The 12,786-nt window shown below is 31.0% G+C and overlaps 2 protein-coding genes across 2 annotated transcripts; one reads left to right on the forward strand and one right to left on the reverse strand.

Annotated features, from left to right (window-relative positions):
* The first annotated feature begins 1,007 nt into the window (after positions 1-1,007).
* Positions 1,008-2,538, forward strand: LOC123295829. The gene is made up of 6 exons (XM_044877290.1): positions 1,008-1,239; positions 1,358-1,432; positions 1,569-1,661; positions 1,742-1,995; positions 2,055-2,187; positions 2,255-2,538. The coding sequence occupies exons 1-6, from the start codon at positions 1,134-1,136 to the stop codon at positions 2,452-2,454; spliced, it is 861 nt and encodes a 286-aa protein (XP_044733225.1). The 5' UTR covers positions 1,008-1,133; the 3' UTR covers positions 2,455-2,538.
* A 356-nt stretch (positions 2,539-2,894) lies between these two features.
* Positions 2,895-4,532, reverse strand: LOC123295830 (putative nuclease HARBI1). Its single transcript, XM_044877291.1, has 4 exons — positions 4,229-4,532; positions 3,977-4,117; positions 3,614-3,893; positions 2,895-3,545 (listed from the first exon to the last, which is right to left on the reverse strand). Exons 1-4 carry the CDS (start codon positions 4,456-4,458, stop codon positions 3,018-3,020), a joined length of 1,179 nt encoding a protein of 392 aa, XP_044733226.1. The 5' UTR covers positions 4,459-4,532; the 3' UTR covers positions 2,895-3,017.
* Between the last annotated feature and the right edge of the window lie 8,254 nt (positions 4,533-12,786).

Genomic DNA, 12,786 nt, shown 5'->3' on the forward strand with positions numbered 1-12,786 from the left:
GGCTATGATTTGTATTTCGTTAACTTCTTTTCTTCATACAAACTTCTGCAACAGTTGAAAGTAAAAAATATACACGTTGCGTGTACTATTATAGTCAACCGATTTCAAAACTCTCCATTTACTTCTGATAAGAAGTCTAAAAAAGAACAAAGTGGGCGTATAGAGGAATTGGTCAATTCTAACTCAGATATTGTTGTGGTAAAATGGATGGAAATAATAAGAAAGTAGTACTAGCATCAAATTTTATTGGGGCAAGTGAAGTGGGCATAGTAAAAAGATGGGATAGAAAATGCAGTAAATATATTGATGTACCAAGACTCCAAGATTGTATAAAGATACAATCATGAAATGGGAGGAATGGGCTTGATGGATCAGATGATAAGTTGGTAGCGTATTTTCATTAAATCGAAAAATGGCCACTTCACGTCAACTATTTATAATATTTTAAGTCTTTCTAAAGTGATTTCTTTGAATCTTTCAACGCCAAAAATATTACGAGCACATTTGCTAAGCCGGGAATCGTACCATTTAATAGATTGGCATTTTATGAAGAAGATTTTTTTCCTTATGACGTTTATAGCAATCAAAAATTCCAAAATGATCCTACAAATGATTTTAAGGCCAATCCTATTGATCCCGATTAACGATAGAGAGCGAGCAATGTGTAACACCACTTTCTACAAGAGGGCCACCAAATATCATGAATTATTTTGAATTACATAATATAACTACCACATCGAGAGCTTCCGACAGAATTAACCCTCTGTATCATACTGTAGACTACAGGCAACATACCGTTTGGAATACTACCAAATGTATAATTATTATTTTATATGAAAATAATTCAATGTATCTTAGGGTGCATTCGCGTTGGGCGCTTACGCGCTGTGAGCGTGCTTACATGTCATTTTTATCGTTCGACTTGGCGCTGTGAGTGTCACATAAAGTACGCTCATGACTGAGCGTACTAGACAGACTTCGCGCTCATTTATGCTCACACCAAATAGGTAGGGCAGCAAAAGTGTGAGCGCCAATTTTTACTATTTGTCAAAACGAATGCAACTTAAGCATAATCTAACCAATAAATTTCATTTATTTATTGCAAATGTCAAATTCTTTACAATCCCGCAAAAATGGCAAGCAGTAAACCAAAATTATTTGTTGAGCTAACTGATCCAGAAAATAATAAAATATACACAATTATTGTTACGGACCGTGAATATGAGCGACTTCAAACAGGTATATATATAAAATTAGTAATTAATAGGAAAAATATTCAAGCTTTTTATTACGTTTGGTTATGAATGAAGTTTTGTCTTATTTTTTTTTTTGGTGAAATGGCTTATATTTATATCAGATGAAACTTTTGCAAACTTCAAATTACAAGAGGCTAAAGAATCAAAAGATTTACAATATGCTCAATTTATTAGCGGTAGGTTTCATTAATTTTTTTTAGTTTTAATGTGCATGAAACTTTTCAGATACTTTAAAAAATACTTTTATTGTCATGATAAGTTTAAATTTGTATTATTAATTCAATTTTCACCTCCGTAATCGTAAATATTTAGAAACCGACACAGAAGAACCTGAAGGTTCAGAAACTAATGTTAATGGCGATGGAAGCATTGATGAATCCGTGAGAAGTCCAAGTGAAGATTCAGGTAATTTCAATCAAAATAAATCAAAATCTATTAATATGCATTTACATGAATGTAATTTAACAGCCAATTGTTTATTACAGCATTTAAATGGCCTCATGAAGCTATTCTTTTGCTTCTTGACGAATATCAAAAGCGAAAAATTGATTTCAATAGTGGAAAAATTTCTCAAAAAAAATTGTGGTTGGACATTAGTGCTGAACTGAAATCTCACGGACATAACATTACAGGACCTCAGTGCTTATCTAAATTTTCAGGAATGAAAAAAACTTATAAAAAAACAAAAGACCATAACAATAAGTCTGGAAATTCTGCAAAACATTGGCCGTATTTGACTGTAAGGGTAACTGTTTACATTTCCAGAAAAAAATAAGTTTTAATTTTTAATTTTTTAAGTTAATGGATGATCTGATGGGTGACAAGCCTTCCATTACACCTGTCGCAGTTTGCTCTTCTACTGGGAATAAAAGAAATTTATCCGAAAGTTGTGGAAGTAGCAGTAATAATGATGTAGATAATGAAGCGAACCGTAAGGATATTTGATTTTTTTTAAAGATTTCTCTATACTAATAAGAATATAATATTTTTGTTGGCAGGTAAAAAAGCAAAAAGTACCCCCGCGAGTCATTTAATTGCTGCCTTTGAAGAGAGATTGATGAAAAGCGAACAAAATAAGGAACGTCGGTTCAAAGAATTCATGGCTTTTAAAGCCCAAAAAGCCGAAGAGGCTAATCAGTACAAAAAACGAGCTTTAGACCTATTAGAAAAGCTTGTGAAAGCTAATAATTCTTTTTAATGTAATTATGCTTAAGACTGTTTTTCATTAAATCGGACTGAATTTAAGAATGTAATTTTTAATCAGTACAAAATCAGTACAAAAAACGAGCTTTAGACTTATTAGAAAAGCTTGTGAAAGCTAATAATTCTTTTTAATGTAATTATGCTTAAGACTGTTTTTCATTAAGTCGGACTGACTTTAAGAATGTAATTTTTAAGTGTTACAAACGTATTATTCAAAGTTTAATTAGATAATGGCTTAAAATAGTCTAAATATCATATATTTTTATGGTTCTGAATAAAATTTAAAAAAAATAACTTTTATACTATTAAATATAATAAACGAAATAAAAAATTTGTTTGATTTTATTTTATTTCATCCAATAATTAATTCACTTGAACATTTATGTACAATTGTTAATTAAATGTATAATATTATTTGATTTACAAAATGGACCGTCACCTATGAAAAATTTACAATTTTTTTGTATACATAATTATATAAATCTTAAAATATATAGTCTGTTCATGCTCATTTCTCATAATTGTAATTTTTAGCTATTGAAATGATAGTTGCTTTCATTACACATTTCTCATAATTAATTGCTCACATATACGATTCCGTTTATCAACACCATCAGCAGGTAAAATTCTATTATAATTCATTTCATTTATGTTTCCATTTTGTTCTATTATTTCCTCCACCGGAAATTCATCGTTTCTCGATAAGCATATATTATGCATGACACAACAAGCGATTATGAACTCAGGAATTAAATCAGTTCGATTCATGTCGAGAACTGTCAGTAAACTGCGAAATCTTTTTTTAAGTAATCCAAATGCACGTTCAATTGCTATACGTGCTGATGAATGACAAAAATTATAATTTTTTTGTCTCGCTGATAAGTGCCCATTATCTCGATATGGTGTAAGTAAATGTTTGTGAAGAGGGTAAGCTGCATCGCCGACTAAATGAGATTCGTTCGGGAATTTCTGTTCATCGTTGAGGTAATCATTCACTTCTGATAGACGTAATACTCGTGCGTCATGTACAGAACCAACATTCCCAGCATAACAATGTATAAATTTACATTGAGCATCACAAATAGCCTATTTTTGAACAAACAGTAAAAATGAATATTTACAAATATTTTTAATTCACATGACAGCTTACTTACTTGTAATTGAATTGAATGATGTCCTTTTCTGTTGACATAACATTCCGGATGTTCTCGAGGTGCGGGTATATTTATATGTGTTCCATCAATTGCACCGATAACATTGCGAAAGCCGCTCGTAGCTTCAAATTCATTAGAAATTTCAGCAAGCTTTTCATTTTCAGGCCAGGTAATAAAATTCGGAGCTATTTCGACTAGAGCTGATGTGACCCTTCGTACACTCCACGTGGAGTGGTACCACGCTGCGACAAAACTGACGCCAAACCTTTGGCAAATCGACCTTAAAGAACAATGTATTATATTAATAATTAATTTGTAATAATTACAGCTATGCAAAATATAAGTAATATTTTTTTATAATACCGATACGAATCTGGAGTAGCCATTTTCCATAAAGCGATGAATAACTGTTTGTATGGTGATATCATTTCACATCCTGGGGTTTTTCTCATTAACGATGGTTCAATTTTTTCACGAACAAAATCAAATGTTGATCGAAACACCCTAAAGTGTAAAAAAAATTTATTTACGTGTGAATAATACAATTCAAAATTAAACTGAAGGGTTAAGATAATTTTTTGTTAACTAAATCCTTAAATTGTAATAAATATTTACCTAAAATGAGATTTGAATTCTGTATCAGAAAATGCTGGTATAACCTCTTCAACAAAGTTTTTAATTCTTGGTAAAGGTTCTTTTTTGAAAGATAAATTCAAATGAGTATTACAATACTCCCATTCCATATCATTATCACTATCTTCAATCATATCAAACTCATCACTATCATCAGACTCATCATCGATAATTTCTAATAAATTATTTATTATTTGATAAACAGTTGTCATGTTGATGATTATTGACGCTCACAATATCCAAAACGAACGAAATTTAGTTATTGATTCTAAGCGTTTATAGGTCATCTCGAACACTAAAAATTTGTGCTTATAAGCGTGAGCGCTCACAGCGCGTAAGCGTCCAACGCGAATGCACCCTTATAGTTAACAAACTATCAAAAAAACAAGACTAGATGACGTTACGTGTCGCAAAATTTAATTTTTTTTTTCAACGGACAGTATTTTTGAAAAGTGCTCTTCGGCTGTGAGTTTAATAAATAAAAATTTATATTTTTACAAGTGTTTTTGTTATTTTTTTTTTTTGATTGAAGAGGTAAGTGTTTGAACTTTATTATTTATTATTATTTCTGACAAGATTTTATATTTTTACGAGTGTTATTACACGATTACAGTTTGTTGCCCGTAGGCAACATTAGACGAACAGCGTAGTTTTTTTTATAAATTTACATACACTATTTACAGATGTTATTATTAGTTTCAGAATGTCTCATAAGCGTTCTATTAGTGATAAAGACATTGCTGCTATTCTGGGTGCAGATAGTGATGATGACTTGGATTTCGATGATGACAGTCTCGAAGACCCCGACTTTGCACTAGATTTCAGTGATTTTGAGGATATAGTTTCAGAGATGGATATTGATGAAAATATTGAAAATTCTCTGTCACAAGAAATAATTGACCAAACCAACAATTTAGAAATGGATATTGGTATTGAAAATGCTCCGTCACGAGAAATAATTGACCAAACCAACAATTTAGAAATGGATATTGGTATTGAAAATGCTCCGTCACGAGAAATAAGTGGCCAAGGGCAACCTACAAGAAACAACCCGTTAAAGAAAAGTTACCAAAACTGAACTTGAAATGGAAAAAAAAGAATATTGAATTGAGTGAACAGCAGCTCATGTTCACAGGAAACAAGACCCTAGGTTCTGATCTACTTCAGTTGGACACACCAATACAATTCTTTTTCCATTTATTTTCCCTAGGACTTATAAAGAAAATTTCTGAAGAGACTAATTTGTACATTGTACAGAAAGATCCCAATAGTACTTTTCGGGTGTCAGAGGAAGATATCAGGCAATTCATCGGTGTGGCATATATAATGTCTCTTGTACAGTTACCTAGAGTTACGAATCACTGGAATCCTGTACTTGGAACACCTCTAATAAAGGAGACCATTAGTTTAAACAAGTTTGAAAAAATTCGACAGTCTGTGCATTTCAATGACAACAATAAGAATCTTCCTAGAGAACATCCTGACCATGATCGGATATATAAAATACGCCCACTATAGTGGAGCGCCTTAAGGTTTATACCTCGGAATCCAGGGCCAGTCGATGAATCTTTATATCAAGTTTTGAAATGTGTTTAGAATAGTATATAAAAAAATGTTAAAAAAAATATTTTGTGCGATCTCAATTTTTTAATTATTATTATAAATAATTATCAATTTTTTGGAATTTTCATTCATTTATATTAGTTAAACGTTATATTTTAAAAAGAAGAATTATTATAAACTTGATCGTGGGTCACAAGGGACTGCAGGTATACCGATGAAGGGCGGGGAGGGGAATAGAGGGGATAACAGCAGCTGTTGGGTGCTGTTAGCGCAGGCCCTACCAATAGAATAGTACACGTGGCAACTCGCTGGACTCAATACGTCGTTTTTTTGTTTGCTCCGAAAGAAAATTATTGCTGTTTTTTGTTTATTTACAATTCATAGTTAAATTAAGTCACTAGAGGAATATCAACACTGAAAGCTGCTTCTGTGGAAAGAGCGGATGGACTTTCTCAGTATTTAAATACTTGCGAATTTGTCTACGTGCATTCAGTATGCAGACAAAAATATATCAATAAAGGATGTATTAATTCTTATTTAAAAAAAAGAGCACTATATCAGCATGCTCTCCACCTAAAAAAAAACTTCGAACGGCTACTTCAATTGTTTTTGATTGGAAAAGTAGGTGTTTTTTATGTGAAAAAGAAGCAGATGAAATGAAGGAAAGAAGAAAGTCCAAATCGTCAAGACAACAAATCAGCTACGTCACTACTTCTGATTTCAAGAAAACCATTTTAAATTTAATAAGTGAAGAGAAGAGTGAGTATTGTCGTAATATTCATAAAAGAATTGTAGGTGTGTTAGATTTAGTTGCTCAGGAAGCTAAGTATCACGCCGATTGTTACATGCGTTTGAGAAGTAGCTTAAAACAGGCCCATAGGGAGAAAAAAACTCATCCAATAACAATACAAGTCGATGCAGCAATGGAGCAGATTTTCAAATATATTGAAGAAAATGATGACTGTCAATTTTCACTGGCAGAATTGAAAAGTATAGTAACAATTGACCATATTCCTGACGATAAAACAATAAAAATGAGGTTAATGAACCATTATGAGGATAATATTGTATTCTCTAGTAAATTTGGATCCAACACAATTATATGTTTTAAAAAACAACAATACGAAATATTATCCGATAACTGGTACAGTGAGAGATCAAAAGATGGTGAAGAAGAAGAATACCGTATTTTGAAGGCTGCTGGTGAAATTTTACGACGACACATCCGGACGCAGGTTTATGATAATAAAATTTATCCAGCTAGTGATAAAATGTTTAACAACGTTCATGAGACAATACCAAAATCTCTATCATTCTTTTTGTCAGAAATAATTCTTAATGATAAAAGAGGTAAACCAGAGTTAATGAATCATTATGAAACAAAATGCACCTCAATAGCTCATGCGATAATATCTGCAGTAAGGCCTCGTTCATTCATATCACCACTGCATGTTGCTTTAGCTGTTACCTTGCATAGAAAATTTGGCTCTAAAAAAATAATAGAAATATGTAACGCTTTAGGCTTCTGCGGATCATACAAAGAAGCAATAATTTATGAAGCTTCTGCAACCTTCACAGATCCTGTACAAATAAAAAAAGGTACCTTTGTACAATTTGTGCACGATAACGCGGATTTTAACGTCAACACACTGGATGGCAAAGGTACTTTCCATAATTTAGGTTCGATTGAAATCATAACTCCAAGCGATGGAATGCAAACTAGAGAGCCAATTAAACGTTAAGATAAGATTCCAATAGAGACAACTATTTCTGAACAAGGTCATATACCTATTCAAATATATCCTGCTTCAGCTGGTGAAGGATTGAGAAAACTTCAAATCAAAATTTCGGAGCAAGAACCAAATTTAACCCCCACAGTTTTTTCAAAATTAAATGTTCTCTGGATGTACCTAAAATTCAAAACTAATAATGACTTCCCGGGGTGGAACGGATTTATGAATCTATTAACTAGTACACATAGTTTTGACATTTCGTCAATAATATTCTTACCATTCATAAACGCATCTCCAAGTGATTATAATACTTTGTATACGGCGATAAAAACATCAGTAGAAAACGCAAAGTCGTTAAATATGAAGACATGCATTGTAACTTTCGATCAACCTTTATATATATAAGGGTGTTAAAAGTTCAATAAAATAAACTATTGGTTTCTCTGTAAAACAAAGATTTTAATTAGTATTTTATTTACACTATTTACAATGATTTCGATTACCTGTAAAACAAAGAAACGACAATTAAAGTTTATTATTATCACTTCTCTGTTCACTCCTTTAACACTCTTAAACATCTATATATTAATTATCACTTTTATGTTGTTACAATCTGTTTATTAATTCACCATGACAAATTCATTTGTCATTCTATTGTTCCATCTAGCGGATATTAGTTAAATGCGGCGCGTTGTGTCCGGAGCGCGGCAGGTTCAAATGAAGAAAGTATACTTTCTTTACATCTCCCCCTCCCGCCGTGAAAATTCCGTGAAGGATTTTCAATGCTCATTGCTCTATTGGTAGTAATTTTGTTATGTGGAACAATGATGTTTCTTCGTTTCTTCTCCCGGTTTTTATTCTGTAGATTGAGTTTGATACCTTTTCTATTATTTCAAATGGACCAATTCTGAGTTCATCCAATTTTTTCCTGTTTAGTTTATTTCCGTTTTCAACATATACTAAGTCTCCTTCATTAAATTCATGTTCTTTTCTATTTTTATCAAACAATCTTTTATTATATTCATGTGACTTTATAGTTTTCTGTAAGGCTAATTTTCTATCAGTTTTCCAATCTTCTGCAGTCTTATCTTCTTTGAGTTCGTCTGGTAGTGGACTTGTGTCTGTTCCATCTAATAAATATTTTGGTGTAAAGCTCGTAGTTGAATGTTCTGTTTCGTTATATCTATCTATACACTCTTTTGCTATCGTTGTCCAAGCTTTCTTTTCTGTATTTTCATTAATTCTGCATCTTATTTTGTTAATTATTGTTTGATTTAGTCTTTCATTTAGTCCGTTTGAGAACGGTGCATTTAGGGCTGTGAATATAAGCTTAATGTCTTGGTTCTTGAGATAGTTTTTAAACTCTTTTGAATTAATTCCTGGGTATTGATCTGTCATTATAATTTCTATCTTTCCTACTTCCATAGTGCTTTGCACAAGTTTTATAAAATCATTTGCAGATTGAGTTTTTGATGTTAAAATCCATGCATATCTTGTAAAGTGGTCGACCAGAAGATGGAGATATCGTTTTGTTGATCTTTGGCCACCAAATCCGCCAATTGTATCAACCGATACTATCTCAAATGGTTTTGTAGCTGGGCCTAAGTGTGACATCAATCCATATTTTGTTTGACCTCTAGACTTATTTCTTTTACAAATGTTACATGTTTTACAAATTCTTTGTATGTTATCTAACAGCTTTTGTGATGTGTAATATGGGTATATTCTGTTTATCATTTGTCTAATCCCGATGTGACACCAATCTATATGTATATCTTTTATTAATTTGATACTTAGTTTTTCTGATAGTATTATTTTCTTTTTATTTCTTCTTTGCACATAGATTATACCGTGTTTGTCTATGGTTTTTCTTTTCAAGTCTTTTAAAGCATTATTTTCATTCTGATCTTTCTTTATTTCTTCTATCTTTACCATGTTGACTATCTGTAACACTTCTTGAGTGGTATCTAATGGTTCTAATACCGGGTTTCGGCTAAGGCAGTCTGCTTCAGTATTCAATTTTCCTGGTATATACTTTATGTTAAAATCAAATTGAGATAAATAGTATGTTAAATCGCCCAGTTCCTCGTCTGTTCTCACTTTTATGTTAAGGTTTTCTAAAGGTTTATGGTCTGAGTATATTTCAAATTTTCTTCCAATTAGCCAGTGTTCCCAATATCTTATTGCTTCTTTAATTGCTAGACATTCTAGATAAATAGCTTTCTTTCTTTTTTGTGTCTCATTTAATTTTTTTGAGAAGTAGGCAACTGGTTTTTCTTTTCCATTTTTCTGTATTTGTTTAAGTATTGCACCCATACCTTCTAGTGAAGCATCTGTATATATTTTAATTGGTAAGTTTCTATCAAATATCTCGAGCACTGGTTGGGCACACAATGATTTCTTTATTTCTATAAATGATTTTTCACAATCTTCCGTCCAATTAAATTTTACATCTTTCCTTAATAATCTATGTAATGGGTCCAATTTGAGTGCAATTTTCGGTATGTACTCGTGATAGAAATTTATTTTGCCTAAAAATTGTCTGATGTTTTTTTGTGTTTTTGGTGTCGGAAAATTCTGTATTGATATTAAGTTATCTTTGATTGGCCGTACTGTATTATCTTCTATGATGTGTCCAAGATATTTTATTGATTCTGATGCAAAGGTACATTTTCTTAATTTTAATCTAAATCCTTCTTTTATAATTGCTCTTAATACTTGTTCTATGTGTATGATATGCTCCTCAAATGTTTCTGAAAATACTAGTATATCATCTATATAATTTTCTGTAAAGTCTCTAAGGTTATTCTTTCTTAATATACTGGATAAAATTCTCTGAAATATTGCTGGTGCTGTTTTCAATCCAAATGGTAAACAAGTCCATTGGTAGTGACCTTCCTGAGTTATAAATCCTGTTTTTCTTTTATCTTCTATCCTTAGTGGTATAGACCAAAATGCTGAATTAATATCCAGTGATGTAAAGTATTTACAGTTTCTAGCTTTCAATATTAGATCGTCAATTAGCGGGAACGGTTGGGCTTGTGGAATCACAATTTTGTTTAAATCCCTAAAATCAATACATAACCGAGATTTTTTCCCTTCATCTCTCTTGAATGCTAGAGTTACTGGTGCAGCAAATGGACTGTATGATTCCTCTATCAAGTTTTTCTCTAATAATTTTGCCACTTGTTGCTCTATTTCCTTCTTATCATCTATTGTGCATCGGTATGGTCTTTTGCTACAGAATTTATCGACTAGTAAATCTATTCTTGCTTCATAATTACTTACACTTCCAACATCATATTTGTCTTTGGCAAAGATTGTTTTATATTTTTCTATTAATTCTTTTACTTTGGATTTTTGTTCATTATCCAGGTGTTTTAGGTTTATTTTGAAATCTTCTTCTTTAACATGTTCGTTGAAGTTTACTTTAGCTTCTACCATGTTGTTCTCTATCTCTATCTGTGTTTTATCTTTCTCAATCTTTATGTTCTGGGATATTTTTAATTTTTCATCTTGTGATAGTTTAAATATTTGTATCATATCCAAACCAATCAGAAAATCTATAGTGTTATCACTGTCCATTATGTAGACATCTATTTTTTTCTCTATCTCAAATATTTTTATTTTTATTGAAATTAATCCTTTTGTTTCTGTCACACCATTGATTGTTTTTAATGTTACTTTATTTAAATCTTTTTCCTCTTTTTTTATCTTAATAAATTTTGGATTTATTATGGATATCTGTGATCCTGGGTCATAGATTCCATTTATTTCTAATTTGTCTTCTAATAACATCTTAACTTTGATCAATGGTGTGATTATTCGTTTTTTGTTTCATTTTTCAGATTTACTTCTATGATTTCATTATTGTTTACTATTGTTTGTTTTTCTTTTATTTCGTTTGGTTTTTTCCCGAACCAACACTTATCCTCCGGATGATATCTATCTTTTTTGTTTAAGTTTTCACATATTTTACATGGTTTTTTATTTTCAATTTTATTGTGCCATTTTTGTTGGTTTTCTCTTGTTTTAATATTATTTCTTTTTTCAATCTTTCCTTCTTGTTTCTTTAATTCATTAAATAAGTCTGTTATACTTTTTATTTTTTCTCTATCTATTTTTTCTCTTACATTTTCTGGCAATCCAAATCCAATTCTGTCTATCATTGTATCTACATCCATTTCTTTATTGATTTCCAGTAGTAATCTCTCCTTTTTTATTGCATACTCTAATAGTGATCCATCTTTGTATTTATAATAGTGAGCATATGCTCTACTGTTCCATCCTTTATTTGCAAATGTCTCGATAAATTTTCCTTTCCATGCATTCCAATCGGCATCTCTGGATTTTAACATTGCGGAGTTATACCAATTCATACTTGGTTCATCTAAGAAAAATCTAATAATATCAATCATATTTTCTTCTTCAACCACTTGTAGCCGTGTACATTCTTTTTCATAGGTGTGTATCCATTGGTGGACGTTTGTCAATTTAGTATTAAATTTTTCTAAAATTAACTTATCTGCAATGTGTTTTAGATTTTTCTCTGTTTTATTTTTTTGGGTAGTTTCCACTAATTTTTCTAATATTTTAACTAAATCTGAACTTTCCATATTTTTCTTATCACTGTCATCTATTTTTTGTAAAAATCTATCTTCAAATTGTAAATTATCTGCTTCATCCATGTAGACATTTTTAAGTTCTTCTGTTAGTGTAAACCATACACTTATTCTATCATGTCTTCTTTTCAAGCTGGTTTTTACTTTGTTGTATGTGTTTGTTTTGATAAGTTCTTTGTGTAAACCAGCGTATATAACCTCTTCTGGTAAAACGTATCTCTTACTATCTTCTGTTGTTATGCCTGTTATAGCTATCACGTTGGTTTTCTCATCTTTAGGAGAAGCTATAACGGCAAATGTAAATTGTAGCTTCATCTTCTTAACAAAATTGTCGTTTTATAAGGGTGTTAAAAGTTCAATAAAATAAACTATTGGTTTCTCTGTAAAACAAAGATTTTAATTAGTATTTTATTTACACTATTTACAATGATTTCGATTACCTGTAAAACAAAGAAACGACAATTAAAGTTTATTATTATCACTTCTCTGTTCACTCCTTTAACACTCTTAAACATCTATATATTAATTATCACTTTTATGTTGTTACAATCTGTTTATTAATTCACCATGACAAATTCATTTGTCATTCTATTGTTCCATCTAGCGGATATTAGTTAAATGC

The sequence above is a fragment of the Chrysoperla carnea genome, chromosome 3, assembly GCF_905475395.1.
Source record: "Chrysoperla carnea chromosome 3, inChrCarn1.1, whole genome shotgun sequence".
NCBI lineage: Eukaryota > Metazoa > Arthropoda > Insecta > Neuroptera > Chrysopidae > Chrysoperla > Chrysoperla carnea.

Coding starts and splice junctions, on each gene's coding strand:
- LOC123295829 (XM_044877290.1), top strand. CDS start 1,134: ATGGCAAGCAGTAAACCAAAATTATTTGTTGAGCTAACTGATCCAGAA. Junction 1,662..1,741: donor AAGTCCAAGTGAAGATTCAG/GTAATTTCAATC, acceptor TGTTTATTACAG/CATTTAAATGGCCTCATGAA. Junction 2,188..2,254: donor TGTAGATAATGAAGCGAACC/GTAAGGATATTT, acceptor TTTTGTTGGCAG/GTAAAAAAGCAAAAAGTACC.
- LOC123295830 (XM_044877291.1), bottom strand. CDS start 4,458: ATGACAACTGTTTATCAAATAATAAATAATTTATTAGAAATTATCGAT. Junction 4,118..4,228: donor GAATTCAAATCTCATTTTAG/GTAAATATTTAT, acceptor TTTACACTTTAG/GGTGTTTCGATCAACATTTG. Junction 3,546..3,613: donor ATCATTCAATTCAATTACAA/GTAAGTAAGCTG, acceptor GTTCAAAAATAG/GCTATTTGTGATGCTCAATG.